Source organism: Salvelinus namaycush, chromosome 24 (assembly GCF_016432855.1).
Source record: "Salvelinus namaycush isolate Seneca chromosome 24, SaNama_1.0, whole genome shotgun sequence".
NCBI classification, from domain to species: Eukaryota; Metazoa; Chordata; class Actinopteri; order Salmoniformes; family Salmonidae; genus Salvelinus; species Salvelinus namaycush.
In genome coordinates, this window is record NC_052330.1 from 7,949,934 (window position 1) to 7,977,839 (window position 27,906).

Genomic DNA, 27,906 nt, shown 5'->3' on the forward strand with positions numbered 1-27,906 from the left:
TATTTTATACTAATACAATTGCTCAGAGAACAATATTTTGTTTAGTAATATGAAAAATCTCAAAAAGATATGTGTTAAAATTATTGGCACCCGTTTTCAATACGTTGTGCACCCTTCCCTTGCAAGGATAACATCACTGAGCCTTTTTCTATAATGTTTTATGAGATTGAAAAACACATTGGGATGGATATTAGACCATTCCTCCATACAGAATATTTCCAGATCCTTGATATCCTTCAGTTTGTGCTTATGGAATGCCCTGTTCAATTCAAACAGGTTTTCAATGAAGTTCAAGTCCGGAGACTGAGATGTTGATTTTGTGGTGTGTTTGGGGTGATTGTCTTGCTGGAAGATCCACTTGCGACCAAGTTTCAGTGTTCTGGCAGAGGCAACCAGGTTTTTGTCTAAAATGTCCTGGTACTTGGTAGAGCTCGTGGAGCTTAACAAGGGCCCCAGTACCAGTGGAAACAAAACAGCCCCATAACATTAAATATTCCCCATCATATTTTACAGTAGGTATGGGGTATTTTCTGCATATACATCCTTCTTTCGAGGCCAAACCGATCACTCGTGGCCAAAGAGCTTTATTTTAATCTCATCTGACCATAGCACCTGGTTCCAATCCAAGCACCTGGTTCCAATCCAAGTGCCAAACTTCAGGTGTTTACAATTGTTGGTTGCTCACAATACAGGCTTTTTTAAAATGGAAACCCTTCCAAATAGCCTTTTGGCATGGAGGTGGCGTCTAATTTTAGATTTAGAGACTTGGTGACCCCAAGATGTGACCAAGTTCTGCAACTCTCCAACTGTGGCTCTTGGACTTTTCTTTGCCTCCCAAACTTCCCATCTTTCTCACTGTGCATAGGGACAAGAAACACTTGGGTCCTCTTCTTATGTGACTATATTACACCATATTTCAAATCGGATATTATTTTAATCAGATAATCCATATAATACCTTTGATTAATTTAGAATTACACCTTAAAAGCACAGATTATGATTTAGTGAAAGAATATGACGAAGTAAACAATATTTATTTGCATTTGCAGATATAAAAAAAATGACAAAAATAATATACATGATATGTTTCTTTATTTCATAAACAGAAATGGTGTCTAGACAAAAAATGTCATTTATATAACACTAGCAATTGAAATGAATGAAAATGGGGTTTACACAACACTGTATTTACAATGGTTATTAAGTCATTTGAATTCATTAGGGTTGTGTAGCATTTAAAAATGAACAAGTTAAGTAGAGAATAAGCAAATAACAGTTATTTCAAATTGACAATATTAACACAAAACAGTCTTCTAGAAAAACGAGAGAGAAAAACAACTTTGTGACTACAAGCTTAAGAGTTATTACTAGTTATTATGATGCACCAAAATCTACTAATACAATAATCCATATAATCTGTGTAAAAAGCATGTAAAAAAACCCCACCTGATGCAGTTTGCTGATACAGTCATTGACCAATTATGAGAGGTATGAAGGATTTCACAGGTAGATAAGTGTGAGAAAGTCCGCACTGGTGGTTACTCAGAAATGGGGGGCGTAGGCCCCTGCATACACTCACTTCACTTGAATGTGAACTATGACCTCTGCAAATTCTAAGGCAAAAATCGGAGGTGCACTTGTATCCATGTAACTCTGAAACACCCCCAGTTGAATGAAAAGACAAGTTGAGGAAACACATCGTTTTCGGTTTACAAATGTAAAAACACTAACCATCAGTCCAATTTTAACCTACCAATTTCTATATACATGGCAAATTGAATAAACACACCTTTTTGTAAACATATTTAACTTTTCTTTTACTCCTAAAATGGTCTCAGCCTGTGCATGTAATCAGGATACCAGCATACTGTATTATAAAGTTGAGCAATATGTGAAAAAGGCAAGTTTTGTTCATCTTTTCAAAACAACAACCTTTGGAGTTGGAGAGACAGTGTTTTTTTTTTCAGAGAAGCAGCACAGAAAAACTAAAACAAACAAAAGTTCAACTAAACGAGAAAATAATAGAGCGCAAAAGGGTTTTAAAAAGACAATGCATTCAATGCACCTAGTTTCACAACAAACATGCCACCAACTAACAACCAAAGCCAGTTAACAAATCAAATTACATGGATTTTTTGTTGTTGTTGTGTGTTTGGCTTGTAAAAAAACTGCAGAGGTAAAGAACTTGAGGGAAATCCAACTAATAACGAAATGTATTAACAAAACATATATCAATTATTCATATTTGTACTCCAATGTATTGTGTACTCTCTGCAGCCTCTTGATGGGGTTGATCTGTATCGGGCCAAGCTCATTACACAGTATTTGCATTGGTAGAAATAAGCTTCGGGAATATAAAACCAGAGTTTAAAGCTATACTTTCACACACTCAAAGCAAAGCCAAAAACATCAAAGCAAACATAAAAACCAGCTAAAGTTACAAAGGTCTGCTCCAAATTCGGAAATTGAGAAATAAAATCACTTGGCACCCTGAGACGATGTACAAGAGCAATGACTGATCCTGGTTAAAGTTAACCAGACGAATCACCGTGTGATTGAGATGATGACACAACAAGCTTATTTCACCTGGAATGCTTGGGGGCGGGTGACGGTTGAGGTGGCCATGCTCTAATTTCAACCACTGGCCACCATAGTAACACCACACACAGCATATCAGGCATGGAGCAGCTCTCTCAAGGCTAGAGGGCTAAGAGGTATGGACTGGACTGTCAAATGACTGGAGGGATGGTGCTGCTTTAAAAACTCTTCATGTATCTGCATCCACCAACCAGCCTTTACATGAATCCAGGGGGCTCTCTTGGTAGAGAAAAAAAAAAAACGATGAGGAATTAGAAATGTTACGTACAGTAGCCTACACACCAGAAATATGCTTGGCACTCATTGCTATCCAAAGAACATCAACAGTAATCATAATAGCATTATAAGGACATCTAAAAACAGATAGAAGGATATCTATTGGTCTAGCTTTGATGGAGGACAATATAAACTTGATGCATTTCAATACATTTTCCCAGGATTTGACATTTGTCAAAGTGTAGCCTAGTGAGTGTGCTTTTTCTGGTGGAACGTCATGCTTTTCCCTTTTACTTCAAAAACGAGTAAGAAAAAGTCAGGATTTGCATATGGTTTGCACAAATGTCCACTTGAATCCATCTATCTTTCGTTTTCTGTTTTGTATCTGATAATGGGGATGAATACTGTTCCACTTCAGTGGTAGCATATGAATCAGAGCAAAGTGGAAAAATAACCTCGCAAACAATTTCAACAGGCAATCACAACTGCTCTAGACTGAAGCCTTTAAGCAAGGATGCCGTTACGACATGCATCGTGTGTGTATGTATTCATATTTGTGCGTATGCTTGTGGTTCTCTGTGTGAGACTGTATATGAGTCTAGCTACAACCTTAGGGAAATTTAGGTGTATGGTCAAATAATCAGACTAGCAAACACACCGCAAAACACAGAGCACTCTAATACCACAATGTTTGTTCTCAGTCAGGACTGATTGGAGAACTACATAACTGTGTCCAACAGGGGGCAGCAGAGTAACGCCAAGAGGAATTTGCAGACTCCTCAATATATACAGTTGTATTATCGCTCTTTTCCGACAAACTGTATAGCTTTTCGTCCTGAATGAACTTAAAGTTATGAGCAAAGCTTTATATTCCAATTGAATTCACTCCTCTTCATAGGTTATGCCTCTATTTTCTTGTATTCTGTATTTTCAAGCACATCTCTGACTGTTGAACAGATAAGAAAAGTATTTCTGTATATTTACATTATAAATGTAAATATGGTTAATCAACAAAAGACAGAGTAAATCATTTAGCTGAGGACTATCGTTAGAAGCAAACGTAAGCTAGACAAACTAACTAGGTAAAATATACAGGGGCATGCATTCACATCACAGAATATGATGTTTTCAACAAATGTACAACCAGGGCAAACATGTTACTATATCATATGATTGTTACTCAATCAGTTTGATGATGACACACACAGTGCTTTCACATGAACTGAAGTCTCAATTAGCTTATTCAATTCTTAAAGAATTACAAATATAAGATGTGAACACTCTCAATATTATGTTAGCTTCCTTTTTTGTTAATAACCCTGTTTACTGTAGTTTTAAAAAATGTAATGTCTTCATAGAGATATTTATATCAATATTAACATTCAATAAGATGTTTTCATTTAAGTGCCAATTCAAGTGTTTCGGTATCAGACTTTTCAGGGTTCTGAACCTGACATAAACCCTCTATGAAGTGCTATTAGAACTAGTTACAACTGAGCATCTGGTGCTGGAAGGAAAGAGCCTGAATTGAGCACAGATTCATTAGGAGAAAGTATCCTTGGTAAATAGAGATGTTTTGTGTCTGTTTTCTTTGTGTTGCAGACAGAATAGCTATCCCTCAGCTTGAGAAGATGTCTACTCACACATTCCTTGACAACATTGAAACATAACACTGAAGAAATCCAAAGGGTGTCTGTGAGAGTTTCCCCCCACCATACGTATAGCATCTTTAAATACTGATAAGAAGAAATAAAGTTTCCTCAAAAACACAACAAGCTGAAACTCGTTTTTCACATTTAAAGTGGTGTCAAAGTTGGAATGGATGTGGCTTGAGCCACTGGTTAATAACATACTTACACTGTCCTTGCCAGCAACATCCACATGTTCATGCAAGGGGCTCTGAAATGAATGTTTGTGTGTGCGTGTCTGAGTGTGTGTCACAAGCTAATTTCCTGAGTTTAAGAACACCCACCCTTATGGGGAATTTTCCTTTAGGCAGGAAACAGCAAAGCAAATATTTTCCCTTAGCAAAAACCCCAGTGAAAAGAAATGTCTAAGCTTCTATTTGTATAATATTACTGTGACAGTCACCATGCTCCATACTATATACATTATACGTTCTGCCCAAGCAAGCACTTGAAAGTTACCATTACAACATCCAAATACAATGGTATTGCTGATGTGTGGGAACCAGGATTGGGGTCAATTCCATTTCAATTCCAGTTAATTCAGAAAGTAAACCAAACTGCAATTCCAATTTCACGTTTTCCTCATTGAAAAAACATCAAGAGAGTTGGAATTCAGTGTGCTTCCTGAATTGACTGGAATTGAAATGGAATTGACCCCAACCCTGGTGGGAACATAGCTACTTAACCGTTTGTTTTTCTCTTTCGTTTCAGTGCTGCGGAAGGCAAAGGAGGAATGTTTAGGTACTGTCTGTACACATTGTTTTGCTGTACAGAAAAATGCAAATGAGTGAAGCAGAAGACATTTTTGCATATGAACATTTACAGTCTAACTGCTTCGTAAATCTCTCATGTACAGAAGCTGTATTCTTATTTTCATGAATCATATCGAACATTCAGAAGATTTCTTCCTGAGTTTGAATTGCTGTGACAAGGGCCACCGAGAGAGAGTGAGAGAATAAGCGAGAGAGAGAGGTAATACAGAGAGCGAAAGTGTTAAGAGGTAGAAATAGATTGATAGAAAATAGACGGAGTAGGAGAGCGATTGGGAGAGAGACATAGAAAGGGAGAGTGAGAGAAATAGAGAGAGGAGAGACAGGGAGATAGAAACTGTAGGTTGATCGAGAGACAAAGCGAGCTGCTGTTAGGTCCATTGAGGTTTGAATTGAAGATGTGATCTTTGCCCATCCCTGTGAGTAGACTGTAATACATGGATAAAGAACACTGTGGAGATCGCTGCCTGCCCGAACACGGTGTAGCACCATTGTAAGAGGAGTTTTGTGTGAGAAGTTCCCACTCTGTCATGGTTACAGAGAGGAGAATACCTGGAGAACAGTATTGCTGCTCTTAAGACAACTGTAGTGTCAACCTTTAAAAAGACAACCAAAAAGACATACAAACAAAAAATATTTTCAAAGAACACTGGCCGAGGCTGACCATCTCAACAACCCCGAGAAAGGGGCTTGTCAGAAGAAAATCAAAACAAAAAATTAAATAATAAAAACACAGATATTAAAACCACCGTTTACTAAGTACAATCCTTTCTTGGCTGTTCATCAGTTGTACATTTATCAGTCATTTCCTGGCAGAAGTCTACCGTCACTGTCTGATTGGACTGTTCATTGAACGAGAGCCCCGCCTCCATGTATAACCTCGTCTCCTGGCCTTCCGCCTCGTTGCTGGCCGCCCCCCCGTCAGCCCCATTCCCCATGACCGAGTCAGGCTCGCTCTCTGAGGGCCCGGGGGACTTGAGGAAGCTGGGCTCCGGGGTGGCTGAGCCGGAGTGGGTGGTGAGGTCAATGCTGTTGGAGGCAGCATTGCTGGTGGTGTTGGTGCCAGGCTTCAGGACCGGGCAGTAGTGGTTCAGGGACTGGACCTGCTCGGGGCTCAGCTGCACGTCCCTGCACACTTCCTGGGACAGACAGGAGAAGTTCTCCCACAGCTCACCCATACACTCCTTCAGCTGGTTCCTCTCCGTCAGCAGCTTGTCCTTCTCGTTCACCTGGTGGAGACACAAGGAAATATTAGGACTAGTGTCATGAGCTGTGGTCTGACAAGGAGCACAGAGACACGCTGCACAGTCGACGTTCTATAAATGCTTCATACTACCTATAGCAACAGCGTGACATAGACACATTACTACATGACATTCACCTCTTCGTATCAACATAAAAGAGTTCACATGACCTAGCTTTATTGCTTGCTCACTGAGCTTATATTAAATAATGCATGCTTTTGATAAGGTTTGTGATGAGCGAGCATTTCCGGGATGCTGTGTGCACTGAGGTAACACGGGAACAGGTGGTGGAAAGCAGTTTGAGATGATGAAATTGTTCTCATATCTAGGATGCTGCTGGGTGACATCAAGGGGAAGGCTGTCAGTCCACTGTGGAGTGTAAAGCACTTGTGTGTGTGTATATGTGTGTGTGGCTGACACACACAACACATCAAAGGCTCGCAGCTCCACCCCCATCATGGAACAAAAGCATACTGGCTGCCTGTGAGAGACCACCTGCCGCGATGCCATGGAAACGTGGGGGCGAGGATGTAGGAAGAGAGACATACAGCCAGCCCTCTACTGCGGATGCTCTGCTCTTAATATTCTTCCCCCTACACACATTGCTGTACTTTGACAGCTTGGCAGCTAGAGGGCAGTCGGCCAGCGTGAAAGTGCTGACACGGTGTTGATGTAATTAATATCACTCTATCCCAAGGTAATGCTTGTTGCACTGTCAACATAGTATTTTTTATGTATTTTTTATTTAACTGGGCAAGTCAGTAGGCTGTAATAACAATCTAATATGTTTTTTGTTGCACAATCTCTCGTGGACAGTTGAAATGGTGAAAATCTGTCAAGGCTCACAAAGAATAATGTGGTTACTAGTTCTTATTTTACAATGACGGCCTACCCCAGGCCAAATCCTACCCTAACCCGGACGACGCTGGGCCAATTGTGCGCCGCCCTATGGGACTCCCGATCACGGCCAGTTGTGAGACAGCCCGGGATTTAACCAGGGTCTGTAGTGACGCCTCTAGCACTGAGATGCCGTGCCTTAGACCGCTGTGCCACTCGGGAGCCAACAGTTATCATTAGTCCAGGGAGAGAACGGTACTATATAGACGTCACATGGTTCTACTACTTTACATGCCAGTAGGTCCACACACTATGTGCTGTAGTACTGTATGCACCAGAGGAGGCTGGTGGAAGGAGCTGTAGGAGGACGGGCTCGTTGTAATGGCTGGAATGGAATGAATGGAACGGTGTCTAACACATCAAACGTATAGAAACCACATGTTTGACTCCATTCATTTCATTCCAGCCATTACAACGAGCCCGTCCTCCTATAGCTCCTCCCACCAGCCTCCTCTGGTGTGCACAGTGTATCTATGAGAGAGACATGGCTAGAGACACACTCACCAGTTTTCTGATCTCACACTCCAGGTTCATGATGCAGTCCAGCTTCCTCTTGCGGCAGCGCTGCGCTGCGATGCGGTTCTTACTCCGCCGCCGGACGTCGTGGATGAACTCCAGCTGCTCTGAGGTCAGTTTGTGCATTTTGACCATCAGTTGGAAGTCGTTCCGTGGAAGATTTGTGATTTGATCGACAGGGAAAGGAAGCTTAACCTGCAAATAAAGAAATGACAAAAATGACTTTTCACATCTGACGTGATACAGCGTTCACTTTTGAATTGAATATGGAATGAACATGAATGTGAATGAACATGAATGTGAATGAACATGTAACAGTTTGACAAACCCTTGCTGATTAGACTTTATGTACATGTCAAAAACAGTCAGCCACATTTTACCACAAGATGGTGCCAGAGTGCCGTCAGCACCAGAAATAGAGAATGTGACTTACATACACATGTAAAGCCTTCAGCACTCTCTCTCTCTCTCTCAACCTGAAATATTGAACATCGTGTAACCTATTCTCGGGCAGAGGGAGACAACGTGATCCAAGAAATGAGTGTCTCTCCATCTGTCCCTGCTAGCCTGGAGAGGTGCCAGCGTGACAGATCAAGGAGGGACAGGCAGGGACTTGTCACCCCCATCCATAATGGTGTCAGGTGATATCTGTAGGGCATGATATGTAACATCTATACTAGGGGTAGGCAACTAGATTCAGCCATGGGACGTTTTTTGTCGGAGCAGATTGGAGGAACGGAACATAATTATAATAATTTGTACACTGCAAATTGACCCCAACTAAGCCCAAAAATAGATTGTATTTGAAAATAACAATCATTTCATACGTTGAATAACATTGAGACACGATCACATATGTCTCTTTTTCTATTCATGGGAATACTTGGGAACAGATTTCCTGAATTTAACACATTTGTTGCTGAATTCCTGGTGATTTTAACGTCTTTTTTGACACAAAACACTACAAACTTTAGGCGAGGAGGCAAACAGGCCAGATCTATACTATCAACCTACAATAGTCCACAGGGACTGCAGAACAAAAGAAACACGCAAAGCCATACTTTCTTTGACACCTTCAGTCACATAGTGCAACACTAATCCGGAGAAAAATCATTGGCAATAAAATACAGATAATTGCAAAATCACGATACATTATTTCCATGGATTTGCTGCCAATATCCACGAGGGTGTGATTTTTCCTCCCACAAAGCATCAATAGATCGCCTGATTCTTTCTGTTCCCTTAGGTGCTCACAAACCTTCTGATACCGACATACCCCAGCGGTACCTCACAGCACCAGGGAGCCGTAGCAGAGTAGCTTGGGGGGGGGAGAAGTAAGCAGAGAAAGAAACAGGATGGCAGAGAGAGGGAGGCGAGGAGGAATAACAAAGAGCCAGAGGAAGACAGCCAGAGAGCTTTTGCCAAGATGAGATGAGCTGCTGCTCTCTTCCGCTCTGCTCTCTCTCCCCGCGGCTGCCTCTCTGGAGCACGTCAAGAACAAAGTCAAACGGCGAGGAGGGATAGGAGGGAGGGAGGGGTGAGGAGAAATGTCTCCCCGTTCTCTCTGTACCTGGCTGCTGAACCAGGGCCAGATGGAGAATCCAAAAGCCCCTCGTGACTGCAAACTGAGCCCCACTAAAACAGAAGACTAGAGGACAATGGACTGGGCTGGAGCCTGCTTACACTCCCTCAAGCTACCACACACACACACACACACACACACACACACACACACACACACACACACACACACACACACACACACACACACACACACACACACACACACACACACACACACACACACACACACACACACACACACCACAGTGAGCCGAGATATACGGCATCACCTGGGTAAGTGCTGCACTTCAAGGGACAAAGCAAGGTGCCTATTCACGAGCACATCGAAATCACTCTCCATTGAAGAGCAAATCTAGATGTCAATTTATCCCAGAGAGACAGGCTTGAATTTCCTCATTAGAAGCCCTCAGTCCTCCGAGCCGTTGAGCCTATTTCTCATCTGGCCGCTGCATGCAAACACATGAATAAATAATGGGAGGAGATTTCAAGGCCACACTAGGCCCTGCAGGCTCCCTCCCACTACCAGCCAGGGTACGACAGTAGCTACAGAGAGAATGAAGGCAGAAAGAGAGGGAGGGCAATGGAACACATCCACATCCTGCCTGCTCTATGTGATCTGAAAACAAACAGAAGATGACTCTGCCGGTGATGATGGCCCCATTGAGCGCCATCTAGTAACCACTAGTTATAGAGGTCTATGGAGTGACCAGTCCTGATGGGGGGCTCTTTCCCTGAGACAGGCTAGGGGAGGGAGGAGATGTACAGCTACCTCTCCACAGCGAGCGACCTTGTAATGTTCTTTTCTTTTTTCTTCGTTCGTGGGTATCTAGGATATATTTAGTGGCTCCACCAGGAGAATCAGTCCAGCACCAGCTCTGACGGCAGTCATTAATTCAGACCCAATGTGTTCTGGATTCTCACTAACTTTCTTTTTCCCCCTTTCCCCTTCTGTCTTTCCTTCCTCTCCTCTTCCCCCTCTATTCCCCCCAGACTCACTCTTTCTCTGGGTCACTATGCTGCAAATAGGTCCAGAGTGAAAAGTAGGGCTTATCTGTTACCCGGGCGGCACTGTGTGTGCAGTGCCTCTTTACCCTACTTCCCTCTCCCCTCAGACACACAGAGAGAGGCTGGGCATCTGGCTGCCTGCAGGTCCAGACATGGGCCGGGCCTTAGGAGTCAGATGGTGGGGGCGGCCCGACGATGACGGCTAACGCCTGGGGTCAGTGGGTTCTGTACAGCCTGACTGCCAGTCCTCATCTGTAGGGTTGGTGACCCACGTTGAACCCTGGGAGGGAGTTTAACACTGCAGCGTACTGTGCAAGAGAGAGGCATGCACAGCCACCTACTACTGTGTTCCTTCCTAGCTATTGACACAAGCCCTGAGGCAATAAATACAGATGTAGGATCTTAATTTGATTCTCTTTTGTTGCTGAGAATTTTCCTGCAGAGCAGGAAATGCGAATTTGTAGTGTATTCAAAATTTAAAAAGGCTTCTAAAGTTTATAATTTCCACTTTAAAATGTCAGACTTGATTTCCCCTAACACATTTTTTTTATCAACCCCTACAAAAAATGTCCATTAATTATAATGTACATAATAATCCACATTTCCTGTTGCTGTAGGAATATTTCCCTGCTGTAGAAAACTGGCTCAAATTAAGATCCTACACCTGTACTTCCAATTTTCAGAGCAGTTTTTTCTGAAAGGTGAAGCAATTGACTAAAATGGCCACGCACTCTGACTTGTTTTTCAGGTCTAACTGTCTCCCACTAGTTATTCCTGATTTCTATAGCGCTGCTCTTGTGACTGTGGCTCTGTCTCTGCATCAAAAAGAGACCTTTATCTGGCGAGTACGATAAACATGAATGTGAACACTAGTGTCTTTCTATGTTGATTATATACTATGTGCTCCCAGTTACACAGTGATAAATCACTTGTTGGTTTATAATGTGATTAGAGCATTATGCATCCTATGAAGATCTGGGAGAAGATCATGTTGTTACAGAACTCCGTTTAGTATCGTATTGCTTTTTCTACCGTAAACAAACGCTGTTGCCGGAACCCCGTATGGGAGATGAGTTAGAGAGGCTCTGTGGTGAAGAGATGGGCTGTGTGTCTGTGGGTACTGTTACTGCAGGATGCCAGGTCCCAGGGGATGGAAGGCAAAGTGGCAGCACCCCAGCTGGCTTTAAAGCTGACACAGAGCCTGTTGGATCTCAGCTGCCAGCCCCAGCATCCGACCGTTCCCCATTGGGCACAACAACAGCCTGGCTCTGTCTGCACACAAGACAAATAACGAAACCTACAAAAAAAAATAAAAAAGGCTCCACCAAATCAGTATAATGTGGTTTACACTGTATGCCACAAATTATTGAGACCACAGATGCATCATAACAAGGGTGGAGCAAGGAGTTTTTAAAAATTTTTTTTTAACTGTAGACTATAATAGAAATAACAGAAGTGATATTTAGGTTTGTGCACTTCCTGTGTCACACGTTCATTCAGGGGTTAACGTTTGGTGGTGGGCGAGATAGGAAACATTGTGCTGCTAATATATCAACTCTACTTCCCTATCACTCCCACCTCACTCTCAGATCAATATTTGCAGCATACTGTGACCAGACAGTTAGACTGAGCTTAACGCCTACACAGGGAGAGAGATAGCGAGAGAGAGAGAGAGAGAGAGAGCGAGGGGGGGGGGGGGGGGGGGGAGAAAGAGAGAGAAAAAGAAAGAAAGAAAGAAAGACAGAGAAAAAGGTCTCAGCCCTTAAATTCTCCTTTATCACTGTGAATTCCATCTCCTTTATCACTGTGAATCCCATCTCCGTATTCACTGTGAATTCCATCTCCTTTATCACTGTGAATTCCATCTTCTTTATCACTGTGAATTCCATCTTCTTTATCACTGTGAATTCCATCTCCTTATTCACTGTGAATTCCATCTCCTTTATCACTGTGAATTCCATCTCCTTATTCACTGTGAATTCCATCTCCTTTATCACTGTGAATTCCATCTCCTTATTCATTGTGAATTCCATCTCCTTTATCACTGTGCATTCCATCTCTGCTTCCTCCTCTGTGGGTGTATAGTGCAAAAACATTGGCTGGTGGTGGTGTACTGGGTTCCGTATTCACAAAGCGTGCTGATCTAGGATCAGCTCCCCCCGTTCACATAATCGGATTCATTATGATCTGAAAAGGCAAAACTGATCGTAGATCAGCACTCACTACTCTGAGACTCTTTATGATCCGGGCCATGGTCCATGTTACAGAGGGGCCTCTCCTGACCCTATTGACCGATTCACTATGTATGATGTTGTCCAGCTGGGAAGCAGTAGAAATACAGTTAAGGTGTAAAATTGTGGCAATTAAAAAGTTAGCCCAGAGTAGTGTAGTGTCTGCTATGTGTGAGGGTGTTGCTAATGTGGCTACCAGATGTGGGCTCGTATGCAACACCCTCTAACCTCAGTACTGGGAGCAGCCAGGAGACCTTGTTTGACTCGGACTACCTTGAATGACTATTGCCTCCCTCTGCCAGACTAGCCTCCAGTTTAACAACTTCCTTCCCTGTCAGAATTCATTGTTCCCAGCGCTGGGGCGGCAGCTATTTTCAACAGCAGCAGCGTTGGGCGCTTGCCTGCCGAGCTCTCCCTGAGTGGGGCCCGGTCTGCCTGTCATTTGCTCTGCAAATACACAGAGGGAGAGGCATGGCTGAGCCCTCCCTGGACGCGAGCTGTGCTTGTTTGTACAGCCGACTCACTGGGGGGAATAAGGAAAAGAGGGCCCCAGGAAGCATGAGGTAGCAGTTTTGTTGCCAGATAAAGCTGGAGGAAAAAGCACGGCGGGATTTGGCCCCACACTGAGGCTCCTTATGTAAATGCTCTCCTACGCCTCCATCCATAAGAACATGTAATAAACCAAACAGCACTACTGTGAGAGGTTCTCTCACACACAGCAGCATCTGAGACCAAGCAGAGTCAGCCAACCTCATTCATAATCCATCTTATCAGCAGCATCTGAGACCAGGCACAGCCAGCCAGCCTCATTCATAATCCATCTTATCAGCAGCAGGCAGATATAACTCCATGCGGGTCAATAGAGGTCTGACCAGGGGAGAACGACTGCCCCCTCTCATTGAAGCCATGGAAGTTCAAGGCCGACCGGGCACTGCAGGCATTGTTAGCAGAAAACAGGATCCCCCTATTATAGTGAATGGAAGAATGGAAATCTTCATGGTCAATAATTGTGTAAAAAAAAAATACAAATGAAGACAATCACGGTACCAATAATTGCTTCTAATGCACCAGATGTTTGTCCTTGAACCAATCATTTTTTAATTGCACAAAGAAGAAATTACAAGGATAATTTAGTTGCTAATGGCAGCCTGCAGTACCCCGGGCGGCCCTTAACTTGAGTTAGTCAAAGAGAGGGGGCAGCACTGAGCTAGCCTGCAACGTCACTTCCTGGAGTAGCTCAAACTGCGCATGTTATGTCTCCATGAGACGCCATCTTAACTGACTTAATTTGGCTTCAATGCGCTATTGAGTCTTCACATAGGAATGAATGGTGTCACGTGATCAGTGACTTTGTCCATTCATATATACAGTCATTGGATCTGACAGTGGATATTGTGCGCTGCTAATCGACTGCCTACAATAGTGTAGTGTGTGTTCCATACACTCTTTGACTCATACAAGATAACAAAGGGAACTGGAAATGTCTGAAGAGTCATTTTGGGGCTGCTTTTCTCTTCCTTGACATCTCAACGCTGTAAATTACAATTGTCTATAGTAGAGCACTCAACAGTCCTTCAAACGGCCCATAAATCACTGGATGTGGGTGCCACTAAGGTAATAATTACACATTACTGCTAGGGCTGTTAATCTCTCTGTTTGTGCACAGAAGAAGTGACTGACTGGATTCTTTCCACAGTCCCTGTCATGTGGCTCCAACACCGGCGAAACAGGGACTAGGCTCTGTGAATCTGATCGCCATGGCAACGCACCAGTTTCTCTCTCTCTCGGCTCCCTGCGCACTTCAAGGTCTCAGGCTGAGAAGCGGCGAGCCTTTATCTTCCAGGCAAAGAGAAAACACGTCTGCCTACAACAAAAGCAAATGCTACGGATGCAATAGTTTCAAAATGAAATTAAAGAGGCATCAGAGGCATTCTGTGTGAAGAAAAAAAGGATCATTTTACATTTCCTTTGGATGGAATGATTATAATTGTCCACTTGACTAGGCTGTATTTCTATTTATCCTTCGTGACCTCACAGTAAACGACAACATCAACAACAACATCAGGGCTGTTCTGCAGTCAGCCTGGAGGACATCGGTTGTCTGGCCAGATGGATTAGGCGATGATTAGGGGATTGGCCATCCATCCTTGTCAGCAGCACGCCAGGCGCTGCAGGATGCAGTCTCATCATGACACAACGCGGAGCAGCCCCCCCCCTCCACCAAACCACGTGCACAATACAGCTACATCCTGTTTCATTACGCTGCTATTGTACGATCGCTATCGCAAACATACTGTATATGCTTTATAGCTGTGTATAACACAACATAGCCTACCTTGCGTATATCTGTCACATACATTATAAGCTATATTTGTTTATAATACAACAAACGGCTACCTTCGCCGTCAAGTAGTGCAGGTGTTTTGGTGATACAGCATACATGTATACAGTGTACATGCCCAGCGAGGTGTCTCAACAATTAGCAGATGTAGATTGTGTGGAATTGGATTAGAGGTGTCAGGTTTGTGGAGGGATAGTATCAGCTATTTAGCCTGTGACAGCTAGGGGGACAGAGATAAAGCCACAGGAGAACGTCTTCAGACCCCAGCCTTAGAGAGAACACGGACTCCTCCCCAGCTCCGGCCATCTACATCTGTCTATTAGCCCTTCTACACACACCAGCGCTTCCCTGTCCATAGGATCATCCAATCACAGCCCTCGACACAACCACCGCATCCTCGGGAGTGTGTGCGTGCGTGCGTGTGTGTGTGTGTGTGTGTGTGTGTGTGTGTGTGTGTGTGTGTGTGTGTGTGTGTGTGTGTGTGTGTGTGTGTGGGCTCAGATTGTTCTAGAGAGCGCGTTTGGTTTGGACCCTCGCTCCTATTCAGACTCATTACACAGATCTCAAACAGTGCGTAAAGCAGATTAACATTATCAAGGCACATCTGTGCCCCTGTTCTGTTCACGGTGGCGTTGCTGTAAATCTTTTATTGAAAGAAAAGACTCCCACTTCAATTACATGATGATCTAATGACTGTAAATGCAGACACAGAGAGCTAGGTCACTGTGAGATGATGATTCGTCTCCAAGGTGGGACTGGGTGTATGAGGCATTGTGTACAACATGAGAGAAGGCAGTGTGATAGTGTTAAATTCACTCACCTCTGGCCCTTGCTCGACTCGGCACGACTCGCTGTCACCCTCGGAGAAGGATCCCGACTCGTCGCTGGAGTTGGTGCCGTACGACTGCTCGCACTTGATCTTGGGGCGCACTTGGTTGAAGAGGGCATCTCCCCCTATCACTCCCTGGTCCTGCTGGTCGGTGGCGAGGCGGATCGCCACGTTGGAGCACGGCGAGGAGGAGAACTCAAACTGGGGCAGGCTGCAGGGTGAGCCACCGCTCCCGTCCTCCGCGTAGGAGTAGGAGGAGCAGGAGCTGGAGGTCCGCGTGCGGGTCTCGGAGGGCGGCGAGCGCGTGCACACCTTGATTGGTACTGGGCAGCTGGTGTTGGGCCGCGGGTGGCAGAGGAGCGGCGGGGGCTCTGTGGTGGTGGAAGCGAGGGTGGGGGCGCTGCTGGGAGAGTAGGTCTGTGAGGTGGGGAGGGACTGGCTGGCACCAGCCCACAGACTCTTTGGCGTGTGCTCTGAGAGCTCCATCTCCAAAGAGTTCCCACCAGGGTAGGAATGCGCAGGGGTGCCCAGACGGTCGCAGGCCCCTGGGGAGGAAAAGATGACACTGCGGCGGTCCAGCTCCACTTCCTGTTTGCAAACGCCGTCGCAGGAGGCGGACTTCAGCGACGACAGCATCGGAGGGAAGCCGTCCACTACCTTTGGGGATGTAACAGACAGGCCCAGCTCCACTGCAGTGAAAGGCCTGAAATCTTTTGTTTTGTGATCTCCCTGAGTGGTTTCTTTGTCTTCGGGGCAGACGCTGGCGAGTCTGTTGGCGAATAGCTGTTGTGACACGTTGGGCAGACCTGGCAGGTCCGTTCCTTTCTTGAAGAAGGCGCGGAGGCAGGTGGGGGACTTGCTCCTCTTGACGGAAGAGGGGGATACCACTGGGACACTGTCCAATTCCATGGCTGTCACATCGTCCTTGTCATGGCCATCCTGCTCGTCCCCTGACAAGCACAGCGAGATGGCCTCTTCCTCTGCCCGAGGCTCCACTTTGATTTGAGCCACCGGCGGCCTACTCTGGTCCCGGACCGCCCCGTCGCTGATGCCACCGCTGGTCTGCTTAAATAATAATGTGCTTGGAAAACCTGAGGTACTGGTGTGTGAGGAAGTGTCGTTATTGTGCTTGTTGCAGGCCCACTGGTACTTCCTGTATTTGGGGCAGCGAGGGAGGTCCGACGATCCGTGCCTGTCGAAGTCCAGCCGTCCATCTGCGAAGTCGCTGGGCACCGCCATGGCTAGCTGGTCCGCGTCTGGTGCTTGCCGCAAGGAGGCCAAGCATTCAGCGCGCCGCCGGACCCGGGGGGAGGCAACCTTTGTTGTCGTCTCAGACTGCATGCTCTCGTCCTCGGGCTCGTGGTTCCCCTCGGCCGGCGCCACCTTGCGGCACAGCAGCAGGCCGTCCTCCTCGCTGCGGAGCTGGGCCTCCAGGAAGCGAAAGCACGAGTCCTCCAGGTTGTGCATGCGCAGGAATTCGGCACAGCGGATGACCTCCTGGATGTTTTCTCTGCTGAGTAACAGCTTAGCAGTGTAGGCAAACTGCAACAATGGTGCGAATCCCCTGGCAGTGACCTGCGAAAAAACAGGGAAATTGCCAGCATTACCATCAGCACTGCTATTGTTCTGAGCCCTTGGAGTGTGGTGAGACAACCCGACAGCTCTAATGATCATAAACAAACACTTTAAAGTACCAGTTAATCTTTTATCGGGTCAGCACCGAACTTTCTATACAGCCTAGCAAATAAAAAAACCCAGTGGTGCTGGGCTAGCTGGCTGGCTGGTTGTGTCCAACTCCCATTTTCATTACAATAACCCTTGTGGCATACTGACATTCCACTGGCCCACCCCAGTCTGTCTGCCCTGCCGCCCGGCGGTAGCCTATCATTCTCCCCGGCAGTTTCCGCCCACCCCTAGTCTTGTGTTGTGTTGATGTACAGTGTAGGACCATATGGATTGCAGCTCGTGCTGCTGCCTCACTTTCAGGTTCAGTCCCCTGCAGCCCCTCTGAGGTGAAGTACCTCTAAAGCCTAATGATTTGCAAGACAGTGGCTAATCTTTATTGCAGCCATGTGGAGTAAACTAGGATGAGAGAGGGAATCCTACCATTTAGACTTAATGCTGGATAATTAGGTAAACTCCTGAGACTGCAGAAGCTTGGCCGCCCTCTACTACAGTTGTTACTGAAGACAGAGAGACAGGAGGAAGGAGCCAGGCTAGCTAGCTGTTTAATACCATTCTGCTTGGTGTCTGTAGAAGGAAACCAGTGTTAAGCTCAATTTGAGAGACACATCCCTTGCTCAGGCAACAGTAGCACACAGTGCTGTTTTACTACAGTTTCTGATGACGAATGCACCTCTGTTAGGGGCTTGCTCGAGGAATGCCACGTGAAACTACACAAGGCAAGGTGTGCTCACAAACACAATTACGAGGGCTTCACTTTGAATCGGGGAGCGGCATTGTTCAGCAAAGCACTTTTCTTTGTCTGAGCGATGTCAAGTTCCCGGTAACACTTAACGGGCTCTCTCAATGGGTTTTTAATGAGCAGGGACTAAAGGCCCAGTGTTTACTGATTATTTGTGCTTTCCATTGTTGCGAGGAACAACACAAGATGAATTACCTAGGTGCAATGGTATTCTCTCTCTCTGAGAGAGAAGACTGCCCGCTGCCCACTGTCAGCAGTAGAGGCTGCAGGCAAACCGGCACTCCAATGCTCGGTGCCACCTTCTAGTAAAACAGGATATTCCCTCCTCAGAAATCAAGCTCACAAACCACAGAAATTTGCTTTTGGAAAAACAACTGGGCAGTGTATACAAGGAAATACAAACATAGAGGGGAATTTTTTTTTTAAAAGCCTGAGGTCATTCAATCATTCCTAGCAGAAGGAATGAAATCACTGAGATGTGTGTTGATTGTGTTGGAGGGATTATTCTAAATGGGTTTAAAATACACAAGATTGGGCCTCCTGAGTGGTGCAGTGGTTTAAGCCACTGCTAGCTGTGCCACTGGGTTCGAGTCCAGGCTCTGTCGCAGCCGGATGCGATCGGGAGACCCATGGAGCGGTGCACAATTGGCCCACAGTTGTTCAGGTTAGGGAAGGGTTTGGCCTGATCAAACAATAACACTAGATACACTCACCTACGTATTTATTTGGACAGTGACACTAAAACTTTTAATTTGGCTCTATATTCCAACATTTTGGATAGGAGATCAAATGCTTTATATGAGACGACAGTATAGCATGTCACCTTTTATTTGAGGGTATTTCATACATATCTGTTTTCACCGTTTAGAAATGAATGCACTTTTTGTATTTAGCCCCCCCATTAGAAGATGTCATAAGTATGTGGACAAATGACAGTATTACCGCATGGTACGGTATTTGCACCGCCCGCAACCGCAGGGATCTCCAGAGGGTAGTGTGGTCATTCCAACGCATCACTGGGGGCACACCGCCTGCCCTCCAGGACATCTACAGCACCCGGTGTCACAGGAAGGGCAAGAACATAATCAAGAAACTTAGCCACCTGAGCCATGGCCTGTTCACCCTGCTACCATCTAGAAAGCGGAGACAGTACAGGTGCATCAAAGCTGGGACCGAGAGACTGAAAAACAGCTTCTATCTCTAGGCCATCAGACTGTTAAACAATCACCACCTGCCGGCCTCTGACCAGTACCCTGCCCTGAACCATAGACACTGTCACTAGCTGGCTACCACCCGGTACTCTACCCTGCACTTTAGAGACTGTTTCCCTATAAACACTGGTCACTTTAGGAGCTAGTAACATAAGCATTTCGCTGCACCCGCTATAACATCTGCTAAACTTTGTACGTGACCAACAAACTTTTATTTGATTTGATTTAGCCTAAAGCATGTTTAGCATGTTTTGGGGGCATGATAGTCATGCCTCTGTAACTTTCTCACTCATCATTATTCTCGATTCATTCACGATTATCCGTAATTTTACACAGGTGGGTGTAACCCTGAATGCTGATTGGTTAAAACTTATTCCACAAATTACCACCCGCTAAATCTATGACGTTAAAATTCCTATTTACTCGGTTCCATTTGACTGTGCAATCCACTGACTCATCAGCCCAGCAAGGCAATTTATAAACTTGATCTCCACTATAAAAAGCATCTAGACGTTATCTCACATATCTTTTAGACTAACATTTCGTTTTCAACAGCAGAGATTTGTATAAACCTTGCTGCCAGTCTCTATGACATTTGCAACATTGTTTCAATACTCAAATTTGATCTCCAGCTGTTGCATAGTAATGAAGGTGTCGGGAGTCTGGATGAGACATACAGGCAGGCAGCGTTTCTCAGACAATTGAAATCATGAATCTGCATCATTTTTTATAGATATATACAAAGAAATATCGATAGAAAACAGGTAAAACTAAACGAAGTGCAAATAATTTGCAGTCTTTACAGCTTCAGTGTTTGAAGTGATTGTGTTAGCGGTGTTGTTGGCTAGCTCCTCTGAACAACAGTGTTCTGAGGAGAGAGCACATTTTCTATGCCAGGTGAAATCGCACCTCATTAGCTCACTGTTATGGATGTATCCAAATGTCACTAGAAAACAGCTTAAACAAATGCAAATGCAGCTACTGTTGTTATTCTGGCTGCACTGTTTGATGTGACTATAAATTAACCATAGTTGGCTAGCTAGCAAGCAAGGGATAAGAACGTTGCCAGCCAGTATGGCAATAGAACATTTAGAACAAACGACTGGGTTGCGTCCATAGATATAGAACAAAAGGACTTAACGACTGGGTCGCATCTCTGGCAACCGAACCGATAGAACGAACAACCAGCCAGCTTGGGTAGCAACCCTAGATTTGTGTCAGGACTATATCTTGTGGAAGGACGAAATAGTATGAATAAATACATCAAAATAAGGTTAACGAAAATATGTAAACCATCATTTGAATAAGTTGGTAACCCGTTGTGTGATAATGCCGTCGAAGCCGGTATTTGGAGGATATATTGGCACGGTTTGACTGCCGTCGACTTCATCTCGGACCTAACAACACCCGTGACAATATATCCTCCAAACACCGGCTTGTCGGCCATTGTCACTTAATCATGGTAGCATCCACGTTAATGTAGAAGTGTTCAGAAACATATTCTATTCCTATTTACAATAAAAGTGACTCCAAAATGATACAATACATTATTTATCATTAATTTCAATTGGGCACAAAATAATCCGAAACAAACTGCAAATGCATCCAACAAGTTGGCAGTCACAACCTTGATGTAGTCATTGCATGCTAGGAATATGGGACCAAATACAAAACGTTTGACTTCATTTATTACACTCTAAGCGAATTTGTCCAAATACACCTTCAAATGGGGGGACTAGATACCTAAAGTGCATTGATTTCTAAACGGTAAAATAGATATGTATGGAAAATACCCTCAAATATAAGGTGACATTCTGTACTGTCGCCTCATATTAAATATTTAATCTCAAATCCAAAATGTATAGAGCCAAATGAAATGTTTTAGCTTTACAGTCCAAATAAACACGTAGGGGAGAGTATACTAGATAACTTACAGTGTATGCATTCAGTTATGCCACACAACAACTCAATGTATATCATCATTTGAACTACGGACTACCTGCCCAAAACACTATGTGACATCATTATACAGTATCAGTATAATTCAACATTTGTTCAACATTTGTTATGTATACTAATGATCTTATAAAATACCTCCACTAAGCAGATGTTTACTATAGAAAATATGTGCGTGCCTGTGTACGGTGCACAGTGGGAGGGAAGAGGCTTTGACTGGACTCGCCACTACTGATGAGCACAGCACCTCTACTATACCACTGCAGCACCACTCTGGCACATCAGTGTGCGCAAACACGCGTGCACACAACACAGGAACACAGACACCTCCCTGCAGACAGATGGAAAGAGAGAGAGAGAGTGAGAGCGCCTCCTCGCCACGCACTGTCCACCCCTCACTTCCTTTGACACACCCACAAACAGGGCAGATCCAACCAGCTGTCTTTAAACGTGAAAGTGGTTTGGGCTTAAATGAGGCTGGTCGGCTGGGCTTTGCTGGCCCGCCGCACCAGGGCTGCTGACAAACAGACACGGAGCTGCTGCTTGGCTGGGGGAAAAGTGCTGAGCGTCGCCGGGATCTATTTTCAGCTTGTATCAGCAGCTGCTGCCTGCGGGAGCACCTCTTTATGTGTGCCCTGCACCATATGTGATTACTCCAGTGATGAAACCAGCACAGTAGCCCAATGAAGGCAAGCGTGAGGGATCCGGAGGGGGAGAAAGAGAGAAAAAGAAGAGAGGGAGAGAGGGAGAGAGAGAAAGCCACACTAGAATAAATTAAAGGGTGAACAAAAAGCAAAGGATATAGGATATAAAGAGCATTTCTTGGTCATTAGTGGATCGACTTTGACATATGAAGCGTTTCAGGCCGTTAGCAGCACTTATTGCATGAGTTAAGACAAAGGGACAAATTAATCAAGGTGACAGATCTGGGCCATTTATGCTAATGTGGGCTTGTGGACTGGGTGGATCTGGCCCTACTCTGTGTCTGGGGACCGGGGGGAGGCGATACCATTACAGAGTAGGAAATTATAGCAAGAGTGCATCACAGAACCCTGACAATTCCCATGCCATTTTTGGGAAGTCCTTTTCAAATATCCTTTCATAAACAGGCAGTGTGGAATACTATCCTGCCCCTCTCTCTCTCGCTCTCACACACCCTCTTCCTCCAGTCTATCTCTCTCTCTGTTCTTACATCAGCCTTTCACCCCTCTCTGAAGTAGAGATGGTTAATTTATGCAAATGCACTCCAGTGAATCCCTGCATGTCATGCATCCTAATGACAACATTGCATGGCATGACAATGGAGTACTTCCCCGGCCGCCGCCGCCGAGCCCGAAGATAAATACTCCATCTCCACTGGAGAGTCTACCCGCTAGATGCTTTAATATCAGCTCTGCCGAGTAACCTCGACGACTATGAGTCACAGCACCGCGCTAATGGAGGGAGATACTGCATGGAGGGTTGGCTGCCATTGCGATTTACCGTAGTAGGATGGGGATGGGAGAGAGTGGAGGAGAAAGCACAGGGACAATGAACTGCTGCAGTAGAGCCAAGCCCATTGGTCAGTCTGTTCTGAATCCATTTAGGCCACTGTGCCAATAACAGTAGGGAAATACAAGTCATATAAAGTCAATTTGACGGCTAATGTGAATGAATGCATAATGTCTCATCCGTGATGAGAAGGAAAGGAACACCATGTTTTTCCACACTGGGACGTCTAGCTACAGCTTAGCCGTAACTGTAGAGTTTTATTTGACCTTTATTTAACTAGGCAAGTCAGTTAAGAACAAATTCTTATTTTCAATGACGGCCTAGGAACAGTGGGTTAACTGCCTTGTTCAGGGGCCGAACGACAGATTTTTACCTTGTCAGCTCGGGGATTCAATCTAGCAACCTTTCGGTTACTAGTCCAACGCTCTAACCACTAGGCTACCTGCCGCCCCAGTAAACCTCCCTTGACAGTGTGGATTAAATCATACACTGCACTGCTTAATCCTCTTGTAGTTTACTGTCCATGGTGAGACATTGGGGAGGACATGACCCTGCAGCTTTGCTAGGAGTACGCTCAGCTCTGACTTCACACACTGTCCCTGTCTTTATTCTTCAGGATGCTGCACTCTATCCTGTTTTGTTTCTATACAAACTGGCTAACTGCAGAACATTACTGCCGTCCCCCGTTTGAGACACCCTGCGTCTGAGATGAGACATTGAAAATACAGCGCAGCCAGTGGTTAATTGTCTGGGTTAAGTCCAGCTATTATAAACACACAGGGATCTCTCTGCAGGCTCTCACCGGGTGTTCCGTACTGACTGGCTGGCTGGTTGACTGACTGACTGGCTGGCTAGTAGGCTGGGAGGGGAACATAAGCTGCTCAAGGTGCTTCTCAGAGCAGCCTGCTCAAACAGCAGACAAAGAGCCTGTATCCTTACTGTCAGCTTAGCGCTGAGCGCTGTGCCCTTGTGCTGGCGGAGCGGAGACCCCTGCTACGACCAGGGGGGCTTGGCATTAGCACCAGCAGTTACACCAGGGAGTATCGCTAGCGTACTCGTTCTTCTCTCTTCCTTGTCTCACTCCCCTCTCCTCCTCCCTTCTTCTCCCACCCCTCCCCCACTATCAGTATGGGGAAGACTGAGTTGGAGATACGCGCCCGGCTCCCGCCATCTGTCTAATAAGCTGTAAATGTGTGATAGTCTCCTGCTTAGGCTCCCTGTTTGTGTAAAGCCATGCTGTTGCGGCTCTGCTTCCACCTCACCCTGAGTCCCTCAGATTAGTTAGCCGGGCTTCTGCAGGTCCCGACCTGATCAAGTGCCTGTGGAGGGGGGGGGGGGGGGGGGGGGGATGTCACTCACCAACCCTAAACCTCTCAAGGCACATTACATTTCCCTGTCTCATCAGCCAGTCATCCACCATTCCCTCCCAACCCACTTTACCAGGGCTCAAAATGATACTTAGTACAGATTGCCAAATCACTGCAATCGAAGCAGTGTGGCTGGGGTTGTATTTTTTTGTTTTGCTGAAGAGGGAGTTAAAAAATACGCACCAATGGGTCTGAGTCATGACTGAGGGAACTGACAAACAGGAGGCGGGTGGAGGTTTCAACCATCTGCCCCTCTGTTGAATCACAGGGAAGGTACTGAACGTCCTTAATGTCACCCTATTCCCTACATAGTCCACTGCTTTTGAACCAGACCCCTATTGGCCCTGGTGAAAAGCAGTGGACTATATACAGTATAAGGTACCCCTCCCGAAGCATGCTGAGTAAACCAGAGGCCAGAGACGGCTACCGGTCCAGCAAGGGGCCGCCCTCCTCCCTCCTCCTTCCGCCCCCCCCCCCCCCCCCCTCCATCCTCCAGCAGTCTGGATCTGCAATCAATCTTCTCCAGTCTATTCACCCTGGTCAGAGCTGCTTTCCCATACTGTGGTGAAATAGGAATGTGCAAAGGACGCATGGAGCAAGTCAGTCGGCTTGCCTGTGTATGAATGAACATTTGATTTGAATTGATTTCATTATCAAATCCTGCGCCGCATCCCGTGCAATTATTCGGTGCATTAGAATCCTAACGCAAATTCACTAATAATAATCAAATCACCCCTACAGTAGTAGGCATGGAATTGCTCACAAATATATTTCATCGGTCGCTGTATATTTTCTATGAGGATATTTTCGATAAGGAAACCAAGGGGACGTGCTGACAAGTAGGTCAAACTGACACCCTCCCAGCCGGGCTCCAGTGAGATGGTGCGAGCGGGGATCCAGTCAGACATTACACTTACGCCCAGTTTCATCATGTAGAAGAGCAGCTCTGAACTGATCGACGCGGACTCGCTCCGTCGCCGCGCTGCTGCCCGCCGTGGCGTGATGACCGCTCTTCTCCAGCGGGGGGCACTCTCTGAAACGCCTCTCCTTCATTCGATCTCATATTACATCATACTGGTCCGTCTATGAATAGCCCTTTGTTCTGGCCCTGTTCTGTGATGTGGAGGAATGGTCTAATGTGACTGTGAGTGTAGCCTTCTATCATCCAATGCAAACCAAGTGTCCTCTGTTTGTTTGCTCTTGCTTGGCGAAGGACTTAAAGGAGACAAGACCTGATTGTTCTACTTTCGTGATCTGATCACGAACAAAGACCTTGACGAACGGGCCCCGTCTCTCTCTCTCTCTGAAACGGCTATGACATTAAATGGATGATGAGGTCACTAACCGGTTGCAGCCCCGGCGACTTCGAACTGACAAGGTCATCTGGGAGGAGCGAGGAATGATACAGTTCGGGGGAGGAGAGGATAGCGTCATAGCCCCCGCAATGGTCTTTGTTTCACATTTCATCTGCAGTGTGTTTTTTTCTTTCTCTCTCCCCCCCCTCTCTCTCTCTATCACTCTCTCTCTCTCTCTCTCTCTCCCTGCCTGTCGGTGGTGATCATCAAGGCCTCCTCGGTTAGTTGCCCTTTGTTGCACATAGGTGGCAGCCTTCTGTAGTGCTGGGGAACACAGCCCCTCTCGATCTCTCTGACTGGAGCCAGACCCACCAGTATCAAGGAGGCCTAGTGAGTTAAAGGTTGGTCGGTGCTGCATTGTTGCCGACACAAATCGGTGGGGCGAGAGTGGCCATAAGGCAACCGCAGCAGAACGGACACAAATGTGTCAGCGCCTGTGAGTCACGGACCATAAAGACGCGGGTGACAGAGGACCTTAAAACTTGATTGATGACATCAATGAAATGACCTTCCCTACATGTTGGGACAGTGACCCGTCTAGACAGGACAGTGTGAGAGAAATATTGGCTGTGTCCCAAATGGCACCCTTTTCCCCTATATAGTGCACTACTTTCAACCAGGGCCCGTGGACATTAAAGACACAGGCTCTTTCAGAAACATGTCACTTTCCACACACGCTCACACCTGAAATACACAGCTGCTCATGCATAACGCAGAAAGTGTGAATGAAAGGGATTCTGCTTCGGTGTGTGTCGCGGAGCCATTCCCAGGAGTAACTGATAGTAACTCACTCAACACATGATGCTCATTGTACATGAGGCAGGAACGGATTGATCTTTCAGGAGAGATCTCCGCCGAGATTGAGTGACGACGACTTATTTTCTCGCGAGCGCCCGCGACAGCAGAAGCCTTTTGACAGGCGTTCATGTTATAAACATGTGGTGTGTGCCCCAGTTCCGCGCACCACATGTGTGTACGGTATGTGACGTGTAAGTGTGTTAAATGAATACATCTGTGGAGAACTTGAATCACTCTATGACACATCTATGAGTGAATGACTGGAGGCTGGAATGACAGGGGTGCTGGGAAGAGGAAGCAGAGTGTTGGCTGTGTGAGGGAGAGGACTCTACCTGCGACAGAGAGCTGAGGAGCTGAAGAGAGCAGTGAGCTGAGGGAAAGGTGATAATTGCTAATCATGTCTCTACATTATCTACTAGCACCGTCGCTAGCACACCTCCCTATCTCACTCTTTCGCCTTCAGCTACTAGACCTCACAGATTCAATTAAAACACGTATGTTGCCTTGTTTCCTGCCTGGCTGACACCATTCATCTCGATACCATTCCCCTTGACACCGTTCACGGCAAAGTGAGTTTCAGTATTGGAATGAGAAGTTATCAAGTGACTAGTGATAAAAATGGGCTGATGATAAAAGAACCTGATTGGAGGGAATATCTAACTGTGTGTTTGACCAGGTGTGGAAACGAAGAGGTTCTTCTGAACGCACAGGGTTTTAATACAGTAGATACGTACCTCTCCAGGTAGGCTGAGGAACAAGCCATTCTCGGCCTGTCGAACCAGAGCCTGCGAGAAGTACTCTGAGCAGGCGGCCAGCACGGCCCTGTGGCCGCGGAACTCCTTGCCCTCCACCAGGACAGTCACATCGCACAGGATATCCTGCTTCCGCTGGTCGTTCAGGCACAGGAGGATATTGGTACAATGAACCGTCGACTCATACACGTACATGGGGGCTTCAGGCTTCTCATCCACGGACATTCCGCTCACGCCCTGGAAATAGAAGCACAACAGGGGGGGGGGGGGGGGGGTTAGCTTTCAGCATAATGCGGCGGGCCCTGTCGGTGAGCTTGCGCATACTGCAGGGCTGACATCAGTGGCCCTCTCCTTGCACAGCCTCATCCCACCCCACCCCACCAGCCCCAAACACAGTCAACCCCATGATTCAACACTTGCACCACAACCAGATTAAACCCGCCTCCGCTTAGCTCAGCATTCAGCTCTACTCTCTCACTTCCCCCTTCCCTGGTCTAGCATCAACACACACACACACACACACACACACACACACACACACACACACACACACACACACACACACACACACACACACACACACACACACACACACACACACACACACACACACACACACACACTCGAGTCAC

The 27,906-nt window shown here is 46.0% G+C and overlaps 1 protein-coding gene across 1 annotated transcript; it reads right to left on the reverse strand.

The window, feature by feature from the left end:
* Positions 1–5,366: 5,366 nt before the first annotated feature.
* LOC120019572 (transcription regulator protein BACH2-like) lies at positions 5,367–27,505 on the reverse strand. The gene is made up of 4 exons (XM_038962878.1): positions 27,257–27,505; positions 15,911–17,494; positions 7,918–8,124; positions 5,367–6,501 (listed from the first exon to the last, which is right to left on the reverse strand). The coding sequence occupies exons 1-4, from the start codon at positions 27,497–27,499 to the stop codon at positions 6,028–6,030; spliced, it is 2,508 nt and encodes an 835-aa protein (XP_038818806.1). The 5' UTR covers positions 27,500–27,505; the 3' UTR covers positions 5,367–6,027.
* Positions 27,506–27,906: the final 401 nt, after the last annotated feature.